General features: G+C 44.4%; 1 protein-coding gene across 10 annotated transcripts; it reads left to right on the top strand.

Moving 5' to 3' along the window:
• The first annotated feature begins 1,674 nt into the window (after positions 1-1,674).
• LOC119716493 (ankyrin repeat domain-containing protein 42) lies at positions 1,675-24,299 on the top strand. Of its 10 annotated transcripts, XM_038177303.2 has the most exons (15): positions 1,771-2,020; positions 2,294-2,533; positions 2,681-2,834; positions 3,879-4,042; positions 5,625-5,732; positions 6,046-6,165; positions 6,779-6,914; positions 9,688-9,888; positions 10,911-11,036; positions 13,218-13,323; positions 13,945-14,120; positions 14,522-14,648; positions 16,905-17,018; positions 20,891-21,032; positions 23,369-24,293. In XM_038177303.2, exons 3-15 carry the CDS (start codon positions 2,816-2,818, stop codon positions 23,438-23,440), a joined length of 1,611 nt encoding a protein of 536 aa, XP_038033231.2. In that variant the 5' UTR covers positions 1,771-2,020; positions 2,294-2,533; positions 2,681-2,815; the 3' UTR covers positions 23,441-24,293. The 10 variants fall into 10 exon arrangements, 9 of the variants coding, with proteins under 9 accessions (XP_038033244.2, XP_038033252.2, XP_038033261.2 ...); XM_038177297.2 differs by lacking the exon at positions 2,294-2,533; XM_038177306.2 differs by lacking the exons at positions 2,294-2,533; positions 5,625-5,732 and having other exon boundaries at positions 1,760-2,020; positions 23,369-24,295.
• The last annotated feature ends 43 nt before the right edge of the window (positions 24,300-24,342 follow it).

Genomic DNA, 24,342 nt, shown 5'->3' with positions numbered 1-24,342 from the left:
GTGTCATTGTGTGAAAGTTCTGTAGATGCGTGAAAATTTAATGGAATGAAATTGTATATGTAAAAATGTACAATTTTCACTTGTGGAAATGTAAATTATAAATAAAAGATATTTTTGCTATATATGGAGTGTAATGTTTATGCACACCATCAAATGAAGACAGTGTTTCTGTAGTTTTTTCAGTTTAAATGAAATTAAAAAGACCTCTGTTTTAGACCTCTTGCTGAATAAGATTCAGGAAAATGAAAGCAAGTAACTTCCTTCAGTTATCTCATAGGTGGGTTATCAAGGGAAGCGATGCAGGAACTTCTCAAGACACAACCCTATATTTTTTCTTTTTAAACTTATTTGAACAAACTCACATATCCAGATATTAAAAATAAAAAGTAACCAAAAAGTTCTGGGTAGAAGGGGAAAATTTAACAAAGGAACCAGAGTGCTTGATTGTGAACACAAGTGCCAACAAACAATTAACAAACCAGGATGCCTGGTAGCTGAGACATTTTAATGACTTTTTTTCCTTTAGTCACACATAAGAATTTAATACAGCTGAACAAACTTTTCTTTACGTTACAGGGGGAAACGAATGTAAGAATGCTCATTTGAAAAATGGTTAAGCGTTTTTTTGTTGTTGTTTATGACTGGACTTAGATGGTAAACCAGATATCCTGAGATGTTAATATTTCTTAAATGTAATAAATAAAATTAAGCATATATTTGTGTAAATCTCTTCCTTTCAGTAATGGGTTTGCGTGGCTGGCATGGTTGTGGGATTGCAAATAAAGATTCATACAATGTTTGTCTTGGGATAGTATGTCACCTGCATTTAAGGTTTTATTCACTGCTATGTGGGGAGTGCATACTTTTAAAGCTGCTGGGAGTAAGACACAAAACAGTAAGTGAAAGAGTAGTCCTAGTGTATTGCTCTTGTGGTGTGGATACTCAAAAGATCAGAATTCAGACTTAGTGTGTGATATAAGTAGAAATAATCAGCTGTAAGTAGAAAATCAGCTGTGAATGTGCTGTTAGTTGCAATGTTCCCAGTCTTCTCACTCAGGTTTCAAGGCGTAGGCTGAGACATCCTTGGGCAGTCAGAGGATTGACAGCAACTTTCTAACAAGGATAATTAAGCTCGAAATGGATTTTATTTAGATGTAATTATCAGTGCACTCCTGTAAATCTGATTTGGGAATGGGCCTTCAAATGCAGAGTGCTTTTTTGGCCCCATCAAAGGAACCCAGTTTCCCTCCAGGGTATTGGATTCTTCTGGCTAATGGGGCTGAAGAGCAGGACTTCTGAACTGCAGGAAAAAAAAAAAAAAAAGAAAAAAAAAAACAATTTGTACCCTGAAACATCTCAGTGCAGAGAGGTTACAAGCACAAGAATTGTGGTTAGTCAGATTATCCCACAGATAAGAGCACAAGCGGTTTGAATAGTTCTTGGTTAATACATGGATGACAGTTTGAGGATGACGATAGCGATTGGTGTGATTGTTTTGTGCCTCTCTTTGGGGAATGCCACAAAGGTGGTAAGCCAGGGCATTGGAAACAAACAAAAACCAACAACAAATAGCTCGGGATACCCTTTTCCTGCCAACCTGCCCAGCGATCCCCAGGCAGCTTTATCCCAGCTCTCACAGAGGAACCGTCCTTTACAGACGGAACATACACCTGCAGCCCAGCATCAGTTACTCCACGCTGCTGCCTCCTCAGGCAGTCCCACACCTCCCCCTTCAGCTGCAGCCCCCTCACAGCGCCCCAGCCCCGAGGCTCCATCCCTCGGTGCCCAAAATGCCTCAGGGCCGCTGAGGCGCCATGGCCGCCGCTCCCGGCCCGCCATTTTCTTGCGGCCCGGCGGGAGCGCGAGCCCTGTGCCCATGGCAACACCGCTGCGACGGTTGGCAGAAGGGGGAGGAAGAGGAGAAGGAGGAGGAGGGCGCAACGAGTGAGGCTGCTTGTGCCGTGAGGGGCTGCCATGCCAACAGCAGCTGCGGTGCTGCCTCCTACTCCGGCTGGTGAAGGTGCTTTGCCCGCAGTTTCCCTTCCCTTCCCTTCCCTTCCCTTCCCTTCCCTTCCCTTCCCTTCCCTTCCCTTCCCTTCCCTTCCCTTCCCTTCCCTTCCCTTCCCTTCCCTTCCCTTCCCTTCCCTTCCCTTCCCTTCCCTTCCCTTCCCTTCCCTTCCCTTCCCTTCCCTTCCCTTCCCTTCCCTTCCCTTCCCTTCCCTTCCCTTCCCTTCCCTTCCCTTCCCTCCTGAATTATTCTCTGTTTCAGTGCTGCTGCTGTTTGTTCTTACAGCATTTTGCATAGTAAGAGTCCCAGTTCCTAACGGAAGCTGCTGTGTGCAGGGCAATGATACAGCCTGTCTCTTGGGCAAGTGGGAGTGAAGTGATGATACACAGCCACAAGATCAAGAAGTGTGTGTTAATCTCAGTCTGTATTACAGCAACAGTTTAACCCCTCTTTTCTTCTCTGTGGCAACCCCAAATCTACCAGAGCACTATGATCCTGCTGCAGATTACATGAAATTAGGCACAGGTAAACTGTGAAGGCTGCTTTTCATCATATTAGCACTTTTTTTACATGTGTCAGTAGCCTTTTCACAGAGCATCTCATTGATATCTAATATTTTTGGTCAGAAAATGCTTAACAGTTTGAACTATTACCACCATTTCTTCTCTACAGGCAGGGAAACTGAGGCACTAATACCTTAAGATCAACCTTTTCCCACATGCTTGATTTGCCGAACAGTAGCCTACTTCTTCAAGACTTCTTAGAGTGTGAAATCTAATCCAAGTGTTAGTGCATTTTGCTGCTGGAATGATGACTCCTCTAGAAGGTAATTAATAATTGTTTTGAGTTACTCATACACTTAGCTATCTGTTGTTCAGCCATTAGATCTACTTACATCACTTATTTCTGTTGACCAATTCAGGCAAAGTGCCAAGATGTTGCAAGGGAGTTTGGATAGCTGACTCCCAGTGCTCCCAGTTATCCTGTTAATCAGTGAAAAGGCCTGAAGGAGAATACAGTTTATCCCGGTGACAGATACTTTTGTACCACGCTGCCTTTACCTAAGTTCAGAGTTTTATTCCATGCTACTGAAGTCAATGAAAATGCTACTGACTTTGGTGGGGGCAAAAATTTAGGCCAACAAAGAGACCTGTGCCAGAGCAATGCTATATATACAGCAAGGGAACGACACAGAATGACTAACACATTGTATAAATAATTGTTTTTGAGATGTAGCAGCTTTCATTTTGACATGAGCTTGTAGTGAAGCTGATTTGTGCAGCTCAGTCAAGAGCAATTACACGCTATGCTTAATTGGTAAAGGCTCTGGTGCCCTCAACACAGTATGCCATGGTATGCTGAGTCCTCAGGCAGCAGTGGGAGCACGGCCATGTGGAGCACTTGAAAAGTGATGGCTGAGAGCTTGTTCGCCCAAGAGAGAAGCCCCCCTGGTGATGCACTTGAAGATGTGATGGATGAAAGAGTTTGTGATGCCCACAGTTTTGGAAGAGAGCCAGTGTTGCGGTGGACCTGCTCCAGCATTTGCATATGTAGATGGAGTAGCTCTGCTTTCCTGCTCTTGCCATGTTTCATGTCATCTTTCTTCTGGCTCTTATTCATGGCTTCTTTTGGTCCATTTTCTGAGGCTGGAGATGACATGGCTGTTTCACATTTTTGAGTATTGCTTTGTTTCTGACAAACAGAGGCTAAGGATTCCTGCTGATACAAGGCTCACTCTCAGAAGTTACTCTGAACACGTTGGGTTGGTTCCTATAAAGCTGTCACTCTGACGATTCTTTGACTCATCACTTGTTTACTCTCTCTGAAATGTTACTGGACTGGCTAATGCCCTTTTATTATTCCTCACTAGCTGTCAAGAAGCAGCAAAAGTACACTAGTGTACACGAGGCAGTGAAAGCCGGTGATGTAGAACAACTTGCGTCAATGATAAAAAGAGGAGCTAGTATTGACGAGGTGGATTTAGTCCACGAGTTCACACCTTTGCACTGTGCTGCACACTCTGGAAGTCTGGAGGTAAAATATGATGTTGGTGTTCAGACACAGCAATGTTTTTGTGAGTTAATGTTTTCCTTCTTTAGGAGAGGCTGGACACAAAGTCGTTGGCTTTGATCAAGCTAAATTAATAATCTCTGTCTGATTTTCTCAGTAAATATATTCACTGAGAACAGAAGTACAGTTTTTAGTATCTTATTTTGCCTTTCTGAAGTCCCAGCCACAATTTACATAGTTAACACTGCCAGATTTTACAAAATCGGCGATTTTCTTACTCCGAGAAAAGTGTGCCTTATGGCCTCCCTTCTAGATTTATGACCTTCTTTTGTTTCTGTTGTGTTTCTCCTTCTCTCAGGACACCTAGAAACTCTGCTAGGATGTATACAATGAGAAAATCCTCTAGGACATGTACACATTCTCTAGTCACGAAGGTGATTGAACCAAGTGAGAAGTGACATGAGAGCCTGTTCATTCTGTTTACCAGTGTTCTGTCCTATGCCTCATTCTCTAGAAACAGTGCTAACACATTTTATTTTAAGAAATAAAAGCATTGAATGTTGATGCAGAAATCAGCAGCTACTTGGTACATGAACGTTTGAATTTCCAAAAGGACCGAGCTGCTGTATTCAGCACAACACTTATCTCCTTGTTACAGTCTTCTTGCATAATATTTTTGCAATCTAACTTTGAAACAGTAAGGTCATGTATAACCATATAAAAATCATGTCCCAAAGGAAAAAATGTAAAATTATTGCTAAACTCAAGAAATGCAGTTCTGTTACTGGAATGAACAGAAACTGTCAAAAAATGCTGATGATCATGCTGTCAACCCTAAAAACAGATTGCTTGCCCACCCTTTTCTACATGTGTAAATTCTGCCACTTCTCATTTGACTCTCCTACTTTGCAGTTAATGTATAAGGCTTTATTGGATTATCTGTCATCTGTTTGTTACTAAGCTCCTTGGTGGAAACAATGAAGGAACCAGAGGTGGAGCCTGGCCTAAAAGAATATATTAAATAATGATAATATATAACAAAACATTTTAACTAGTTCTCTTGCCTTTTTTTTTTGATAATTTTTAAAGCTTTCCATTGAAAGCAGTAACTTGTGGTGGAAAAAGGTGAATAAAGCTAAACTAAGCTATGAAAGGATGAGAAGAGAGGTGGGATTACATGCACCCTAAGGAGCTTAATAACTGAAATGAGGCATTACATTTAGTTCATGGTGTTTTTCCTGCCAGTAATTTTAGCTGGAGTTCAAGTGAGCATGTTTGCACCATTTTTCCAATGCTTTTACCTTATGCCATGTGTATGTTCTCACGGATTACATTTTAAATCTGGAAGAGTAAAATGAAGAAGCCATTCTGTAAAACCAGTGCTAGGGTCTGAGTTAGTAGTTATTTCTACTTTTGTGCCCTTGGATGAGGCCTGGAAACTGTCTACCTCACCTGCTAGTCCATGCTCTGAGGTGTCATGCTTCCATAAAGAAGTACTCTGATGCAGTTTTGAAATATAACATCTACTGTTAACTTATAGTTAAAATGTGCCTTAGACACATAGTAAGAATAGTTAAATAACAAGAATTTGGTTTTGGTTGAGCAGTGTCTTCACTGGTTGCTCTGGCACGGAGCTGACATAACACAGGTAGCTGTCAGAGGCTGGACTGCAGCTCACCTTGCGGCTATCCGAGGACAGGATGCTTGCATGCAGGTATGTGTAAATATTTACTCTCAAGCAAAAGTAAGGCAGGCTGCAGTTTGGACACAGTCATTATGAAGATCAGCTGAGAGGGCTCCTAATAGAGCTGTGAGTATCTCATCTTCACAACATTAAAGCTGGAACTGAGTTGCTGTTAAAAGCAGTGCACCTATTTGTTCCATCTGCGCAAAAAGATTTATTTTGTGTAGTGACAATGCTTTGACGTTACCCCAGAGTTACCCAGCTGATCATTTTAAGTCATCCGGCTAGGCTATGTTTGCTTTTTCAGCTTGCTTTCTGAACTTAGGCTTTGTGTTTCTTTTAGGCTTTGATATCAAATGGAGCAAACCTAGAAGCTCGAGACGACCGTAGGTGCACCCCGGCACACTTAGCTGCAGCCCATGGGCAGTCGTACACTTTACAAACCATACTGCAAAGTGGAGCGGTGAGACTTTTACCTGCAGATTCCTAGTGCGGAGTCAAAGTCTGCTGTCCTTTTCCAACAAAACTCATTAGTTTAACTGAGATTTGGGACTGTAGGTTAATCTTTGTTGGCATATTCTTGCTGGCAGGTGTGGGAATTTATTCTTAGGTTAAATTTCTTTCTTTTTTTTTTTTTTGAATGTAAGACATGTTAGAGAAATGTTCCAAAAATCTAAAGAGAATCAATAATGTGGAACACCATTTGACAGGGGATGTCACCAAATGAAGATCAGGCACTGAGGTTGTTGTGATTTTTTGTGATTGTACAAATCCTATACAGTAAACGACATAGTCTGAAAAAAATACAGATGTATATTTAAGAATAATCATCAACACATCAATAGAAGTATTTCTGAACATCTACCTTTTCTGCATATATTATTTCAATACAACCAAGAAACAGTGAAAAATACCCATCTTGGAATGGGAACTATTTATATGACATGAACTTTGAAAAATATTATTTGATTTGATGGAAATAATTTAACACAATGAACAGCTGGTTCCTGCTTATAAAATTTGTTCCGTGTCTAAGATTTGTAAGTGAATGAATTAACCTGCTGTTTTCATTTCAGAATGCAAATGTTTCAGACAGGGATGACTGGAAGCCTGTTCATTATGCTGCTTTTCATGGTCGCTTGGGGTGTTTGCAGCTTCTTGTTAGATGGGGAGCATGCATAGATGATGTGGATAACAATGGAAACCTTCCAGGTATGTCAGGATAAATCGTATACTTAATCTTTGGATTACAGTTGTTGTGATATGTGATAATCTTAGCACACCTTAAGCAAAGGACACCTATCAGCATTGGTTGGACAAGAGATACTGTTTTGATAGAACAAGGTGTAACAGTTTTAAACTAAAAGAGAGTAGGTTTAGATTAGATATAAGGAAAAAATTCTTCACTCAGACGGTGGTGAGGCACTGGCACAGGCTGCCCAGAGGAGCTGTGGATGCCCCATCCCTGGAGGTGTTCAAGGCCAGGCTGGATGGGGCTTTGGGCAACCTGGTCTGGTGGGAGGTGTCCCTGCCCATGGCAGGGGGGTGGAACTGGGTGGGCTTTAAGGTCCCTTCCAACCCAAACCATTCTGTGATGCTATGCTATAATTTGCTAGTTGGTTCCATGCAATACACATGGTTGCTCTATTTTTATAGCGATGAGGGAATTCATAAAATCCCAAGTAGCTGTCAGTTGGCACCAGCATCCTATTCAGCTCCTGCTGTTCCTTGCAAGGCTCAGAGCTAAGGGTGCTGGAACAGCTCATGTTGGGAGCAGGCTCGTTTTGAGAGGGCAGCATCCCCTGAGCATGTGGTGGAGCGCGTGTGCCAGTGGAGGTCACAGGAGGGGAAGGGTAGGTGGGGCAGCAGGCAGGTCCAGCTGCTACCTGTTCTTTGTTGAATGTGTGCCAGCTGTGCCAGTGTGAGCAGATTCTGGCACATTCATATGCAGGTTTTGGTATCCAAATGTTTCTTAACTAGGTTGGTAAAACCCTTGTTCTCATTAACCTCTGATTTCCTCATCTTGATTTCTGGAACACCAGAATTTCTATATTATCTGCAGTCTGTACTCTTTTCGTAATCATGTGCACAGTCACCTTAGCACAAAAAAATGGGCACTCTCTTCATAGTCTCTCCACCATCCCTCTGCCTAGCACACCACTGCCTCAGTCCTCTGTAAGTTGAATGCTGTTGCTCATACCCTTTGTTCCTGTTGCATCCTTTCCCTTTTAACATGTTTTCTTATGGTCAGTCATATTATTTGTTCCAAATAGCATATTTTTCCATCAATAACTTGTTTAGAGGTTTAGAGTTATCCTTTTAAATCTACTTTCAAAATCTTTTATCCTCTATTAAGCACTATGTATCCAGTAAGCCAATATCTATGTTTTGTTTTTCAAACGTGGGTTTTGTTGAAGGATGTGAGGCTCTTACATCCCGGTAGGACATGTGGTGTATTGGCTCAAGCGATAAAGGTTTGTGATATTAGGCACCCTGGGGGCAGCATAGAAGGTAGCTTTGTTTGCATTTGGGAACACTTCCCTGATGTCACAATCTAGTATGGAGATATGGTGAATACCAGCACAGTTCCACTTAAATGCTCTGTATATACATGTTAGTAGAAAATTGCTTTTGTTACTCTTCTGACATTTACAGAAGCTGGTTTGTTCAGCCTTTGTTCTGTTTCATTTGATCCTCCTATCATCCAGAGGAAAGAAATTGCTTTGTAATATTCCTAATAAATGATTAACAGGAGTGTTAGGCTGTACAGATTAGAGTATTTTCCTCAGCTTCTGAAACAGTCAAGTAAATTTAAATCATTTTTACATAATTCAGCTTCAAGATTAGCTGGCCAGTGCTGTAATAATTACTTGAGTATACTAAAAGGAGTTTACTGAGGTTGCAATTCCATGCTCCTAAAACTTAAGAAATGTAAGACTGCACCTTGTCATAGAATCATATTTGTATTATGGCAGAGGCTTTAATTATCTAAAAAGATACTTTTTTTTTTTTTTTGAAGAACACTGTCTCATTCAGTGCCCTGAATACTCTGCATTCTTTAATTCAACATTTTGTTTTCTAACTGTATTCAGGTTTTGGCCATGCTTCACTTATTTCTTACCAGTTAAGCCTGTTCTAAATGTAATAATAATTTAATCATAGTGTGACACCTGAATTTTTCACAGACGTAGTTCTTCCACTCACTGCTTGGAGAAGAGAGAATAGTGTTAGCTTGATTTTATAACAGGTGAGATGAAACACCGAGAAGTGTGCCTGCAGATCACATGCAGCAGTTAAACATTGGGCACTCAGCAACACACAGGTTAAAAGCTGTCTGTAAAAAATTCCTTTATGTGTCTTCCATAGCATCCCACTGAAACTGCAGAAAGACATGGACAGAATCCAACTCTTTTCCATTTTTGCAGAAAGCCTCAAGCTTTTTTGACTGCTTTCTGCATAGGGCAGACATTTAATACGATTTCATTCCAAAAGGTGAAGTTTCATCCCTGAGATTCTTGCTTATCTGGAAGAGGATTTGTAAGAGTCGGATCAGTTTTGCACCATCTGACTAATAAACAGAAGTTAACCTTAAGATACCGTTTCTTTTCACTTTGTCACTTTTGTCCATGAGTCCACCTAGGAGAATGAAGTCAGATCAGAGCTGCTGAGCAGTGAGATTTCAGTTCATGGGGAACAGGGCACCCCAGCAGTGCACTCTCCTAGCTAGAGCTCAAAGGTCTCTTGGCAGTGGTGTGTTGTCTCCCGCCGTCAGCTCTGCCAGGGAATTTTATTTGCAGATCCCACCCTTGACAGCTTTCTTCTACCTCCTTTGCATACAGCTGGACTCTATCCTGGATAGGAGCTGAGCATCCCCTGACCAACTGGAGCTGCTCCCTCTTGTTGTGCAGTGTTGGATGGCTCAGGTGCTTTCTTGGTAGTCAGCAGTGCTTTGCTCTAACCTATTTTGTTTTACTTTGGGCTACAGCACATCTGGCAGCAATGGAAGGACATCTGTACTGCTTTAAGTTCTTGGTCAGTAAAATGGCCAGTGTCATGGACATGCTGAAAGCCAGGAATGACCATGGAGAGACTCCAAGGGACTTGGCTGAGCGCTTCTATAAAGATAATATTCTGCAATATATTAACAGTATGGAAAAAGAGGAGGAGCATCCAGAGACACAGGAAGGTGAGTGTGGATCGAACACTAAAATGTTGTTAAAATTTATACTGTTAAAATAGGTGTCATTTCATAAAACACTTGATTCTGAAAACTTACACGAGAATTGCAACCTTCATATCATCAATGTAAGGAACAGCTACTGCTTTCAATAGTTACTGCACTTACTGATAGCTACAGTCTGGGATTCTCAATGTGATTTTATAAATATCTTAGATTTATAATAATCAAAATAAAACTTGTCGCACTGTTGCGCTATGAATACCAAGTTATGCACGTTCTTAGACTCCAGCAGAAATCCAGAATAGCTGTATAATTTTCGTGAATTTTCAGATTTGCCTGCTCGGAATTCTTTACTTATACTGAATAACAGTTCAGCCTGGAAATGTTCTACTAAAATTAAGGTTACTTGTTAACCAGCAGTACTACTGCAGTCAGAACTGCCAAAAGATGCAAGTGTGGCAAGCTTCATAAGGACAACATTCCACAGAGCACAGATATAAGAACTGCTCCTTCACCTTTCTACTTTTTCCAGGCACTTATTTTCCTTATCCGCTAGTCTTTTGTCATTATACTTATATATATATATATATATATTTTTTTTTTCAATACTCTCTCTCTCTCTCTAAATATAACTGGAAAAATCCAACTTTCTTTATGAGTAGTTTTTTTTTACCAAGAAATAAACTAGTTTATATATTTGGTTAGACTGTGGAATTCAAAATAGGCATATGACTCTAGTTACCACCAGTAATAGAACAGTAACTGTGAAACAAAGGTATTCCAGGTCTTTGAAATTCATCTCCAAGCTGTATAAGATGCCTGTAGCCATAACCGAGACATGTTTAGTCAAGTCTGTGATGAACAGTGCTAGTAATGCAGCTGTGTTTTAACTGATTAAAGATGCGTTAACCTGCCTATGAAATTTCCATGAATAAGTTGTTACGAGAGAAGCAAGCTGTATGAGACAAATATGAACATGTTTAGAGGAATGACTGGTATCTGTTTGGAAACACGTGTTTCGTTTTCAGTTTTAGCTTTCCCAGCCCATAGCGCTGCTTTCAAAGGGGACATTTTGGTACTTAGAAGATTAGTGAAAGCTGGAGTAGTCAATATTAATGAGCGGGATGATAAGGGATCCACTCTCATGCACAAAGGTCAGTAATTATGATTTGTGTTTCAGCTTGTTACCGTTCGTTGCTGGCTTGTTTACTTAGTTTTTCAAGTGGCTGCTCATCAGATAAACTTAATGAAAAACAGTGTCTCATTTCCTGAGGGCTTGAAAGGGCAGCCTGAAAAACATATTTTGTGATGCATGTATGTGTAGGTGTCACTTTTAAAACAAGCTGAAGTCAATACAGAAAATTTATACATGTATGAAAAAGAAAGCAGCATCTAAACTGAAATTTATTATTTTTTTAATCAGGTGAGATGTCAGTTTTAGAAACATGGGCTAGTCGTTCATAACAGTGATCTGTGTTATGGTCTGGGCCATTATTTGGTGAACATATTGCTACCATGGAGATGTGTTATAAAAAACACAACAAAGTAATTTGCTATACGCTGTGGAGGAAGCTTAACTTCTTGTATCTAACACCTTGATTTGCAGTGGAGTGCTAGCACTACAGAAGAACGGTCCTCTTGTGTCTGGGGTTTTCTTAGTAATGCCTGAAAGATGAATCACAGAGTTGTAGGGGTTGGAAGGGACCTCAAGAGATCAGTGGGTCCAACCCCCCTGCCAAAGCAGGTTCCCTAGAGCAGGCTGCCCAGATAGGCATCCAGACGGGACTTTAATATCTCCAGAGAAGGAGACTCCACAACCTCCCTGGGAAGCCTGTTTCAGTGCTCCGTCACCCTCACCGTGAAGAAGTCCTTTCACATGTTAGTGCGGAACTTCCTGGGCTCCATTTTGTGGCCATTGCCCCTTGTCCTGTCCCCAAAAAACACTGAAAAGAGGATGGCCAAATCCCTCTGTCTCCCACACCTCAGGTATTTATACACTTTGATAAGATCCCCTCTCAGTCTTGTCTTCTCAAGGCTGAACAGACCCAGGTCTCTCAGCCTTTCTTCATAGGATGCTCCAGGCCCCATATCATCTTTGTGGCCCTCCACTGGACTCTTTCCAGGTGATCCCTGTCTTTTTTGTACCGGGGAGCCCAGAACTGGACCCAGTACTCCAGGTGAGGCCTGACCAGGGCAGAGTAGAGGGGGAGGATCACCTCCCTTGACCTGCTGGCCACGCTCCTTTTTATGAATGCCAGGATCCCATTGGCCTCCTTGGCCACCAGAGCACATTTCTGGCTCATGGTCAACCTGTCCCATGAAATGGGAGAGAAAAAATAGTGGGAAGTATTCTTGTAATACGCTTTTAACACTATTTTCTACAATTCTTTTTGATTAGATAACAATAGATTTTTTAAAAAGATAACTGAAGTTCCCGTTATAAAAAAATATATGAAGGGATTTTAAAAGTGTTTTCTACATTCCTTCCTACTCCTTTTCGTGGAATGTTGCTACTTGTTTCGTCCAGTCTTTACATGCAGTGTTGATGAAATGTTGAGGGAAAATTTATGGCTGATTGTCTTTGCATTTCCTTATTTTTTATATATGAAAACAAACATGACACTTATCCAAATGGGTTGCTGTGACAGACAGAATTATTCTTCCCTGAGAAAAAGGGCTGGCTGTTTTCAGCCAGACATGCCAAATACCATCCTGTGAGACATCGTTCCTGGGGACCACACGGCATGGGCAGTAGCTGTGCTAGATCACACAACTAGGCAAAGCTGTTGCGTTGGGCTGCAGCTGAGAGGCATTGCCTTAAGGATGTGGCCCAAAAAGTGTGCCTGTAGCTCCAGCACAAAGCTCCTGTTTCTCTTGTTCTGTGTGAGCCAGCACTGTATGCCATGGATTGGTCCAATCGACCCTGTGTGAGGTGTGGGAGCCCAGAGCCAGGAAAAGATGACAGCACTTTGCTGCAAATGGGTGAGATGCAGACCTCAAAGCAAGAGCATGCGAGGCAGCAGGTATTTGTGTGTCTTGTGCTCAATGCCTGAGACTGAGCAAGTTTAGTTTAGCTCCTCTCCAGCAAGAGTTGCAAGTAAATTTCCAGGACTAGGGGCAGGCACAAAAACACATTGCAGAATCTTCCCTAAAAATGGGCATGCCCATATGACTTGATCATCTAGAAACGCAGGCTTCTCTGAAACAGCATCTCACCTGTGGGGTCTTAATCAACCCACCCTCTGGCACATTGAACTGTGTCAAGAGGGGGATGTATGAGGTTTGAAACACTTCAGCTGAATACAACTGACTTGTGTGCACCTTCCTTTCCCCAGCTGCTGAACAGGGGCACGTCCATTGCTTACAGTGGTTACTTGAAAGGGGAGCTGACTGTTACATTACAGATGATGCTGGAGAGACTCCAAAGGATGTGGCCAAGAGGTAGCAATACATATCATGTAGCGCAGTCATTTATTTGCTTACTATTTATATATCAATCTCAAGTCATCTTAGTTGTAATTACTTCTGATTTTCAGTGACGGAGGGAGGAAAAGGTCAAGTCCGTGAATTCCAGTTCTGAGTAACAAGCAAAGCAGTACTGTAGCTGTAACAGGATTTATGTTTACCTTGTTTTTTCTGAACATGGCAAGACATAAAAGATGAAAAGTAACTGATTTGCAAAAGGAAGGTCGTAAGCCTGTATGCTCCAACTGCACGAAGTAAATGAGAACTAGAGAAAGCTGTCTGATTTTTTGCATTAATAAAAATAATGCAGTTGCTGATGAGATTCAGTTAAGAAATCCTACACAGGAAAAGATCTCTCTGATGTGGGAGTCATTGCCATAGGATTTCAGTGAGGCAGAGCTCATGCTGGGAGAATACTGCAGAAAGCAGATCAGCTGCTCGTAGTTTGTGTACCAATGCTTCCTGTAACCCTGAAACTCCCTCTTGTAAATGGGAACATGAAGAGTTTCAGAGAGTTTCCATCATATGTGGGGAGCATGGCTATGCTTTTACAGATTACGGGGATGTATCAGTGTAGGTTAACTGTTCTCTCTGCAGATTTGCCCAGCTGGCAGCTGTGGAACTTTTGACACAAAGAACTGGAGACAGTAACTCCAGTGATGAAGAACTAGATGCAAACAATGCAAAATTTTTTGAAAGACATGGTGTGGAAGGGAGTACGGATAGCAAAGAAGATTTAATCCTGAGCAAAGCAGAGAAAAGGAACGCACGCAGTAAGCATTTTCATCACTCCTTATTCAAAAAGGTAGTCTCGAGACATTCTGTTCCTACTTGCACAGTTTCTGCTAACTGATGCGACTTTGTTGTAGGATGAGTTTGGTGACAGGGTATCTGTACTGATGAGTATTCAAACAAATTGTGGAAAATTAGGAAGCATAGTGCAGGACAGTCAGAACGTATCTGTTCCAGTGTTTTAATCTGTGTCGGTGAAACTGCATTGGATTGCTCCTTGTTTCTGGGAGCTGTCTGTTGTGTGGGTGTCAGATACATCTCAGTATCTGCTGAGCAGTGTGATTTCTGTCTTTGTGAGACTTTTCCAGACTATTGGATTTCAGCATGACTGTCTTCAGTTCTCTCTGTGCATTTTACCTACCTGGAGGTCTCTGTCTTACAGTAAGGGCCTATCGCAAGATTCAAGAACTTCAGCATCTTCTAGAAATTGCCTACGGCAACTACAGACAACTGGGAGGAATAACGGAGGAGGAGAAGAAGATGAAAAAAGAACAAAGGGATGTTGAGAAGTAAGGTTAACTTCCTCTGGTAATGTTTAACTCAGCAAGGCCCATTTTAAAGCCTTCTTTAAGGCTACCTTACACTCAAATTGCTTTGGCCATTTTGTCTTTTCCACTTACCAACTTTAGCCAGGCCAAAAAGAAAAGGACTTCAGTGATTTTCCTGGCCATTTCTGGACTTCTGTGACCAGGATCAGCCTTACAGTACAACACAAATTATTATGTGTATGTACTTCTTTTACTTGTGCAGGGCTACCTGTTCTGCCTTCAGGTTTTCCTGCAGTGTATGTGCAGTAGTCTCTACATAAATCCTGACTATGCTTTTTTTTTTTTTTTTTTTCCAAGGATGCTGAATACATGTATGCACTTTAATAAGTCTGAATAGAAGCATTAGTCTTAGCATGGCTTGCATGGAAGTGCATATACAGGAGGAGTTATTTAATGACCTGTTATATTTCTTTGTCAAGAGCAGTGTATTTCTGTGCTCATGAAGACATTAGGTCATTTTCAGACCACAAAAATAGAAATCTCAGCAAACCTCCCTTTGCATGTGAAGCACTTTACATAGTTTCTGCCTAATTCTCAGGGTCTCCATTAAATAAAAGGTTTCTGTTAGATGAGTTAGATGTTTAGATGGGCAGACTGTCTAAGTTTTAAAGAAATGCCTCTATTTCTCTTAAAGATTCAGACCTCAAACAAGAAAGCAACATCCTGTCCCTATTCTATCTGTCAAACATTTGGTTGCATTTTGTTCTTAATTCTTGTAGACAAGCATGTCCATGTCCATGTTTGGGCCACTGCAAACCAAACGTGTTACTAGAGCAACATGTTTGCAGCACTGGAAAAGTCACTGTTGACTAACAGCAGAAATGAGAGCTCATTTTGGATACAGCAGCTACTGAAAAGCTGGCAGTGCCTGTTAGAGGGCTCTTGTAAGGGCTTTTGCTTTCCATGGCATGTGGGGCTAAACTAGTAAAACAGTAATTGTGAGGGTCTCTGAGGGATGTCATCTGTGGAGGCTAGAGAGCATCCCTAGATCCTGTCTGGCCTTTTGAAACCGAAATACTGCTCCTCAGGATACTGACAGACACCTGTGTATAAACCCCAAGATGCTTGTGTCATATGCTAGAAAACCTCATTATTTAAAAATATTTATCAGCAGCATCATTTTACTAGATGAAAAGCAGGAATTGCCACTTGGGAAGGTTGCTCTTTCAGATTTTGCTGTTAGAGGCCTGGTGGGAGCTGCTGTGCAGGGCCAGGCTGCATAGCATGGAAACAAATGCCACCGCATGTGTGCCACACCGTGCTGGAGCTGTGCCCCACAAATCCGGAGTGTGCAAGAAGTCACCTTGTTCCCCCAGGCACTGAGTTCCCTGCAAAAGCACAGGTCATTCTTTTAGTGTCAGTAAGGCTGACACAGGCCGGTCGCTTTGGACTGTGAGTCAGGAATGTTTTGGTCTGGGCAATGCAGTAGCTCTTCTGTCAGCTTTTTTTCCTGCCCTGCTATTTGAATCCACATGGCAGACATCTCCCTTTTCCTTTTACCAGTATTCTGTCTTTGTAGCTGTGCTAACTCATGCTACAGATGAGAGCCAGCTCAACTCCACATGACTCAGCTGTTGAGGTCAATTGTTGTTATAAGAATATATCTCAATTATGTCTCAGCTAACCAGTTCCAGCAATCTCAGTTAATTTAGTAGCCACTGTGGGGGTGACGGGGTGACTGATGAGAACTTGTGCAACTGTTTATCAGCCAGTGCTTCCGCTTTCCTTTAGTCGGTGCCATGCAGGCTGTCATTTGATCGTTCCTCATCTGTGGTTAACCCAATCACTTTAGGAAGGATGTGGAGGAACCAGCCATAAATGAAGAAACTGCCCCTGGCCTGTCCAGAAAACCAGTTTAATGCCTGTTCTCTGTTTCCTGCCAACTCTTCTACCTCTTGGGCATTTCTCCCTCTTCAGCAGCTGGAGAAAGACCTGGGTTGCAGCCTGCTCAAAACCCTGGGGCTGGCTCAATGTGTGGGAAGACGTCGCCATCTCGCGGTGGAGATGGTCATGCGCTGAGCACAGCTGATTTGTGGAGAAAGAAAAACAGTAGATTCTGAAGCTTTTGCAAAGGGTCTTAAGCCAAGAGCACACTGGAACTGCAGTTTTCTGCTGTGACTAACCTGCTCCTGAAAAAAAAAAAAAAACAACACGTGGAGTAGCCAGGACATGCTTGGATGTGCTTTATGCTCCGTTTGTCTCCTTTGCTTTTGGCAGGGCTGTGAAGGAGCTGGAGGCTCAGCTGGAATTCGAGCGAGTCAGGCGGGAGAAGCTGGAGAGCCAGCTGGATGACTACCGTGCTGAGATAAGCCACCTGAGAGAGAGAAACAGGTTTGAGGCCCTGGAGATTGAGAGACCAGCAACTGAGGCAGAGGTAGAAAGTGTTCCCAGGAGGATGCCTAGGGCGAGGAGGTCGACTCCATGCCTCAGGACTGCCTCCACCAAGAAAGACAGGAGGGTGATTGTTGTGGGAGACTCTGTCCTTAGGGGAACAGAGGGTCCTATTTGTCGGCCTGACCCTACCCGTAGGGAAGTCTGCTGCCTCCCTGGGGCCAGGGTCAGGGACGTTGCCGAGAAAGTCAAGCGCCTGGTACGGCCCACTGACTACTACCCGCTACTGGTCTTTCAGGCTGGTAGCGATGAAGTAGCAACGAGAAGTCCGAAGGCGATCAAAAGAGACTTTAGGGATTTGGGGCAACTACTTAGAGGATCAGGCGCGCAGGTTGTGTTTGCCTCTGTCCTTCCGATAGGGGGGATCGAAGCTGAAAGGTGTGCTGTTCACATAAACTCGTGGCTTCGAGACTGGTGTGACCGGCAGAACTTTGGGTTCTTTGATCACGGGAAGGTCTATGCTACACCGGGCCTGATGGCACCGGATGGGAAGGGCCTCTCTTGGAGAGGGGTAAGGATCTTTGGTCAGGAGTTGGCAGGGCTGATAGATAGGGCTTTAAACTAGAGTCGAAGGGGGAAGGGGCTAAAACCAGGCACGCCGGTGAAGACCTAAGGGATGGTACGCTAGAATCAGAGGGGCTGTGTGCCAGTGAGGTCCTTCGGTTAGATCCACAAGGTGCTGAGTGTAAGGAGACGCACCTGAAATGCTTCTACACAAACGCACGCAGTATGAGGAATAAAATGGATGAGCTAGAAGTACTGGCCCAGTCCCGCAACTACGACATCATCGGCATAAGCGAAACCTGGTGGGATGAGTCCTGTGACTGGGGTGTTGCGATAGATGGTTACAGGCTCTTCAGGAGGGACAGGCAGGGTAGGCGAGGTGGTGGGGCGGCGATGTATGTGAAGCAGGGGCTGGACTGTGTGGAACTTCAGGTCGGCGATGGCAAAGTTGAGAGCCTCTGGGTAAGGATCAAGGGACGAACGAATAAAGGGGATGTCGTTGTGGGAGTCTATTACAGACCGCCTGGCCAGGACGATAGCGCCAATAAATTATTCTTTACAGAACTAAGAGAGGCCTCGAGATTAACTCCCCTTGTCCTTATGGGGGACTTCAACGTGCCAGATGTTAACTGGGAGTGCCACACGGCTGACACGAGCAAGTCCAGGAGGTTCATGAAGCACCTAGATGATAACTTCTTGGTGCAGGTGCTGACGGAGCCAACTAGGAAAGGTGCCCTCCTAGACCTGTTGCTAGAAAACAGAGAGGGTCTGGTGGGAGATGTGGTGATTGGTGGCCGCCTCGGTCATAGCGACCATGAAGTGGTTGAGTTCAAAATTTACGGTGACAGAAGGAAAAGTGCCACCAAAACCTCATCCCTAGATATGGGGAAAGCGGACTTCAGGCTGCTCGGGGAAGTAGTCAGCAAGGTCCCCTGGGAAACTGCTCTTGAAGGCCTCGATGTCCACCAGTGCTGGTCATTCTTTAAGCGATGCCTCCTAGAAGCACAAGATCAGGCAATTGCTAAATATCGCAAGTCAGGCAGGCGGGGCAGGAGGCCGGCGTGGCTGACCAGGAACATTCTGATGGAGATTAGGCAGAAACAGAGAGTGTTTCGCTACTGGAAGGAGGGCCAGGTGTCCTGGAAAGAATACAGGGATGCTGTTCGTGTTTGTAGGGAGAAAATTGGTGTGGCTAAAGCACACCTAGAGTTGAAGCTGGCTGTGTCTGTGAGAGAAAATAAAAAGGTTTTTTTTAGATATGTGAATGGAAAAAGGAGAACTAAAGAATACATAGGGCCGCTCCTTGATAGGGAAGGTCTCCTCACAGACAATGACATAGGCAAAGCAGAGACGCTTAACGCCTTCTTTGCCTCTGTCTTCAATGCCGATGATGGGCTTCGGGACCCAGGGTGCCCTGAGCTGGAGGACCGGGACGGTGGGGATGACAAACTCCCAACCGACCCTGAACGTGTGCGGGATTTGCTACTCCGCCTGGATCCCTACAAGTCCATGGGTCCGGATGCGATTCATCCCCGGGTGCTGAAAGAGCTGGCGGACATCATCGCGGAACCTCTCTCAATTATTTTTCAACGATCCTGGGAGTCTGGAGAGGTCCCGGTAGACTGGAAGCTGGCAAATGTTGTGCCGATTTTCAAGAAGGGTCAGAAAGAAGACCCTAGCAATTACAGGCCTGTCAGTCTCACGTCAGTGCCTGGTAAAATCATGGAGAAGATGGTTCTCGAACTTATTGAGGCGCACCTGGGGGACAAAGCAGTCATTGGTCCCAGCCAGCATGGGTTTGTGAAGGGTAGGTCCTGCCTAACTAACCTGATTTCCTTTTATGATAAGATCAGCCGTATGGTGGACCAAGGGAAACCAGCTGATGTGATTTTTTTGGACTTCAGCAAGGCTTTTGACACGGTTTCCCATAGGATCCTACTGGACAAAATGTCCACCATACAGCTAAATAAAAACATCATACGATGGGTGAGCAATTGGCTAACGGGCAGGGCCCAAAGGGTTATGGTGAATGGGGCTGCGTCAGGCTGGCGGGCGGTCACCAGTGGGGTCCCTCAAGGCTCCATTTTAGGGCCGTTATTTTCAATATTTTTATAAATGATCTGGATATAGGAATAGAAGGTATTTTGAGCAAGTTTGCTGATGACACCAAACTTGGAGGAGTTGTGGACTCTGTTGAGGGTGGAAAGGCCTTGCAGAGGGATCTGGCTAGGTTGGAGAGCTGGGCGATCACCAACCGCGTGAAGTTCAATAAGAGCAAGTGCCGGGTCCTGCACCTGGGACGGGGAAACCCTGGCTGCACGTACAGACTGGGCGATGAGACGCTGGAGAGCAGCCTAGAAGAGAGGGATCTGGGGGTCGTGGTAGACAGCAAGTTGAATATGAGCCAGCAGTGTGCCCTGGCAGCCAGGAGGGCCAACCGTGTCCTGGGGTGCATCAAGCACGGCATCGCTAGTAGGTCGAGGGAGGTGATTGTCCCGCTCTACTCTGCGCTGGTGCGGCCTCACCTCGAGTACTGTGTGCAGTTCTGGGCACCACAGTATAAAAAGGACATGAAACTGTTGGAGAGTGTCCAGAGGAGGGCTACGAAGATGGTGAAAGGCCTGGAGGGGAAGACGTACGAGGAACGGCTGAGGGCACTGGGCCTGTTCAGCCTGGAGAAGAGGAGGCTGAGGGGAGACCTCATCGCAGTCTACAACTTCCTCGTAAGGGGGTGTCGAGAGGCAGGAGACCTTTTCTCCATTAACACCAGTGACAGGACCCGCGGGAACGGGGTTAAGCTGAGGCAGGGGAAGTTTAGGCTTGACATCAGGAGGGGGTTCTTCACGGCGAGGGTGGTTGCACACTGGAACAGGCTCCCCAGGGAAGTGGTCACTGCACCGAGCCTGTCTGAATTTAAGAAGAGATTGGACTGTGCGCTTAGTCACATGGTCTGAACTTTTGGGTAGACCTGTGCGGTGTCAAGAGTTGGACTTGATGATCCTTAAGGGTCCCTTCCAACTCAGGATATTCTATGATTCTATGCTCAAAACCCTGGGGCTGGCTCAATGTGTGGGAAGACGTCGCCATCTCGCGGTGGAGATGGTCATGCGCTGAGCACAGCTGATTTGTGGAGAAAGAAAAACAGTAGATTCTGAAGCTTTTGCAAAGGGTCTTAAGCCAGGAGCACACTGGAACTGCAGTTTTCTGCTGTGACTAACCTGCTCCTGAAAAAAAAAAACAACACGTGGAGTAGCCAGGACATGCTTGGATGTGCTTTATGCTCCGTTTGTCTCCTTTGCTTTTGGCAGGGCTGTGAAGGAGCTGGAGGTTCAGCTGGAATTCGAGCGAGTCAGGCGGGAGAAGCTGGAGAGCCAGCTGGATGACTACCGTGCTGAGATAAGCCACCTGAGAGAGAGACTGGAGAAAACCTGCAAGCCACCTGCAGCCCTGGTGCGTGCCACCCGAACGGCCCCTTTCCCAGAGTGTGGGACAGAGACTTGTCCCACTGCTTGTGCACATCCATTCTTGCTAAGATTCCACAGCATGGTGCTAGGAAATACCAGAGTAAATGTGTCAGCAGCTTTCAGCTTGGGACACTGAGGGAAGCAGCAGCCTTTGCTGCATCCTGACAGTGTCTCTGCTCTGAAAAGATAGCAGTTTCTCCTTGTGCCCTGGCAGAGAAGCATCTGTATTCTTTCAGGATAGCTCTTCTCCTTGTCATTAGGTTTGTTTTCCTTCCTTTTACTCCAGACTGGCAAGTGAATGGGCAGAGTGCTGTACTGCTGTGTGCAATGACTGATTTCAGCAAGTGGTCTCGTGTCATCTTAATTACCAAGTCCACTGACAGCAAAGCAGATACTGGCATGAACGACTGGTTGACTTAGCAGGCAAAGACAGAAAACGTATAGACACATTTTTCATCACATCTGAGGACAGATCAGAAGTTCACATGCTAAGTTTGGGGACAGGAGAGCTGGCTTTTCAGGTCTCCCTCTGCCACATATAATCTCCCACAAGACAATGTGATAAGTTAATGTCCTGTTTCTCAGATCTTTGCCATGCAGTCCAGCCTTTGGTGAGGCACCTGGGCTCCTGCTGCTACGGCAGGTGGGAAGCGGTGTGCAGTGACACTGCTGGGTTGTCCAAAGATAGAGCCAGTGTGAAAGGTGCACGGCCTGGCTGTTCAATGCTGTTCTTGGACCTTTGTTTACTGGCTGTTTTGGCCATTGCACTGCCTTGGCCATGCAACTGGTTGCTGGTCCTGCTATAACCAGTCTAAAAGTCAGCTGAGGAGTCACTGACAACATGGGGCACTTGGATTTAGGGCCTTCCTCTGCCAAAGAGGGGCCTGAAGATGCATCCCCAGGGGCTGCTTCAGCCAGCACAGTGTCAGCTCTACTGAGATGGTGCCATAGTCACCCCCCCTGCTTATGGTTGTGTGGCCACTGTAACTCAATATTCACAGATCCGGAGGGAGGGAGGGAGGGAAAACAGGTGTACAGGCTGTTGGGGCAGTCATATGGGATGGGGAAGCTGGTCTGTGCTTCACATGGAACATTTACTTATTTCTTGGAGGAGAAATTGGGTTGCTGGATAAGCACTGATATCTTCAGCCAGGTTTGAATGACAGCCTGGTATTTGGAGCATCTCTACTGGGCAAGGGTCCTTTTCCAAGCGTGATGGGAAAAAATGCTTAGTGAGTGCATTGGGCAGGAAACAGGCAGCTAGAGCTCAGTTTTCCTACTGTTTAAGCCACGTGTGGGTTTAGCCTTCGCTTGAGTAGTTAAATGTGGACTGTGGGACCCTTTGGCTGTACCAAGTCTCCTACTGGATGGCCAGTACAAATGGTGCTTTTGCAGATACCATCCTTCCAGCATGGCCTGCTTACCATCTGCTGAGTCAAATGGCTTTAAAGGACACTGAGACATTTCTAAGAAATTATGAATAGCTTCCAAAAATACCTTTGTTGTTGTTGTTGTTGTTGTTGTTGCTTTGAGGGCTTCTGAGCCACAGAGCAGTCAGGGAACTGCTGTTGTTTTCTTGCAGCTTTCCCTTGGAACTTGCATTACACAGCTTGTTCCATCTCTGTCTACCCCATTCCATGGTTTCTTCCTCCTGCCCTCCCTTGCAGGACTGTTTCTGCACCCCTCCTGCGTACAGTTTCCCCTCTCTGTTACCTGTCCCTGTTTTCCTTGCCACCACATACACACTGTGAAGCTCCCACAGCTGTTTGCTTTCTGTTAAGTCCTCAGAGCTGAGCTCTTCCCTGCTGCTGCCACCCTCTGGCTGGCCAAGTGCTTTCTCCTTTTGAAAAAAAAAAAAAAAAAAAAAGTCACTTTCTGCTTCCACAGCACACTGTAGGATGTTACCCATTCTACTCACCTGGCAGGTTTAAAAATCTGAGATAACTACGACATAGTGCCCTCATTCCTGCGGTGGAGGAGTGGCTGTACGTAGTTTGCTACCAGTAGCAGTCTGGGAAAGCCCCACTGGCCGTTAATGGTGATCAATCAGATTGACACGTGATTACGTGTCAATAGCTGAGGCAGGAGGCAACTTCTACTGAGGCAGATTTTCAAAAACTGCTGTGACTGCTGTAACCAAGGGACCTTCACATTTTGCCTTGCTGTGACTGCTATCTCATGCCCTGCCACTATATTCTACCCCGGCTTCAGCACAAATACAGTATTCTGTGGTTATTAAAGCCATGGATTTCTAAAGCCTGTCTTGGGAGGCAGCAAGTTTCAGTGATGGCTGTTTAATGGCTGTAACATCCTTTGTTTCAGAAAACTGAAACTATCTCCAATCCTCACAAAAAAGAGAAAAAAGAAAAAAAAAAAAAGAGTAAAAGAAAGTAAAGAAGAAACCAGCCTGCAACTCTGGCAGAGTGTTTGTGAGACCGCGCTGAGGACTGAACATCAGACAAGCGGCTGGAAGACCTGAGGAGGTAGTGGCAATATTTTACACCGTGCAAAGTGTTTGCGAAGCCCAGTTCCACAGATGTGCTGTGGTTCACTGAATTTCATTGAACTACTCTCCTAGTTTTCTGGCATAGAATATACTGTTAGATCACTGCAACAGCATAAAAAACAAACCAAAACAACAAAAATAATAATAAAAAAAAATAATAAAAAAACCCCACACTGTCAGACTTCTGTTCCTGTCCAGGTAGTAGTTAACAGTTTTACAAACTGTAGCATTTGAGAGAAAACTGCAGCCATGTCATGGGACCTAGGGTTCGAGGAAAGTATCCTCATCTACTAGTCTTTGTACTACTGCCTTAAAGAAATAAAATAAAGCATCTTACCTCAGTCAGAACCAGCAAGATGGTCCTGAAGCAGTGTCTGGGGCAAGTACTTGCTGAACTGCGGGGACAGGTGCCAGGCCCCTCACTTTCCACCTTCAAGCCATTCCTAAATAAGCCCTGAAGCTATTCCTTTGTGAGGTGCCAGATAAACTGCAGCGGTGGGCCCCCGACTCTAAATCAAGGCTGAGGATGTCACTAGGTTACAGGGCATGTTGTGGTTAGAAATAGCAATCCTGACATCCCTGCCTAAAAAAACATTTAATGGCTTTACATATAATACAGATTTTTTTCTCTTATCTGCATGCTATTGTGAAGTTATTTTCCTTTGGAGCTCCCACCATGCATTAACATTTTGGCTGTCTCTGTTCCAATAAATCTTTGTATGATAGACGGTAATTTGCTAGTGCTTGAATCCTCATCTGTCTTCTTAGCTACCTAAGGAAACAATCTCTG

This window comes from Anas platyrhynchos, chromosome 1 (assembly GCF_047663525.1).
Source record: "Anas platyrhynchos isolate ZD024472 breed Pekin duck chromosome 1, IASCAAS_PekinDuck_T2T, whole genome shotgun sequence".
Lineage (NCBI taxonomy): Eukaryota > Metazoa > Chordata > Aves > Anseriformes > Anatidae > Anas > Anas platyrhynchos.
This window is presented reverse-complemented; position numbering and strand designations above follow the sequence as displayed.

Bases quoted from the DNA above. Each gene is read 5' to 3' on its own strand.
- LOC119716493 (XM_038177297.2), top strand. The intron at 5,733-6,045 runs GTATGTGTAAAT...TGTTTCTTTTAG, and splicing joins GACAGGATGCTTGCATGCAG to GCTTTGATATCAAATGGAGC. The intron at 11,037-13,217 runs GTCAGTAATTAT...TCCTTTCCCCAG, and splicing joins ATCCACTCTCATGCACAAAG to CTGCTGAACAGGGGCACGTC.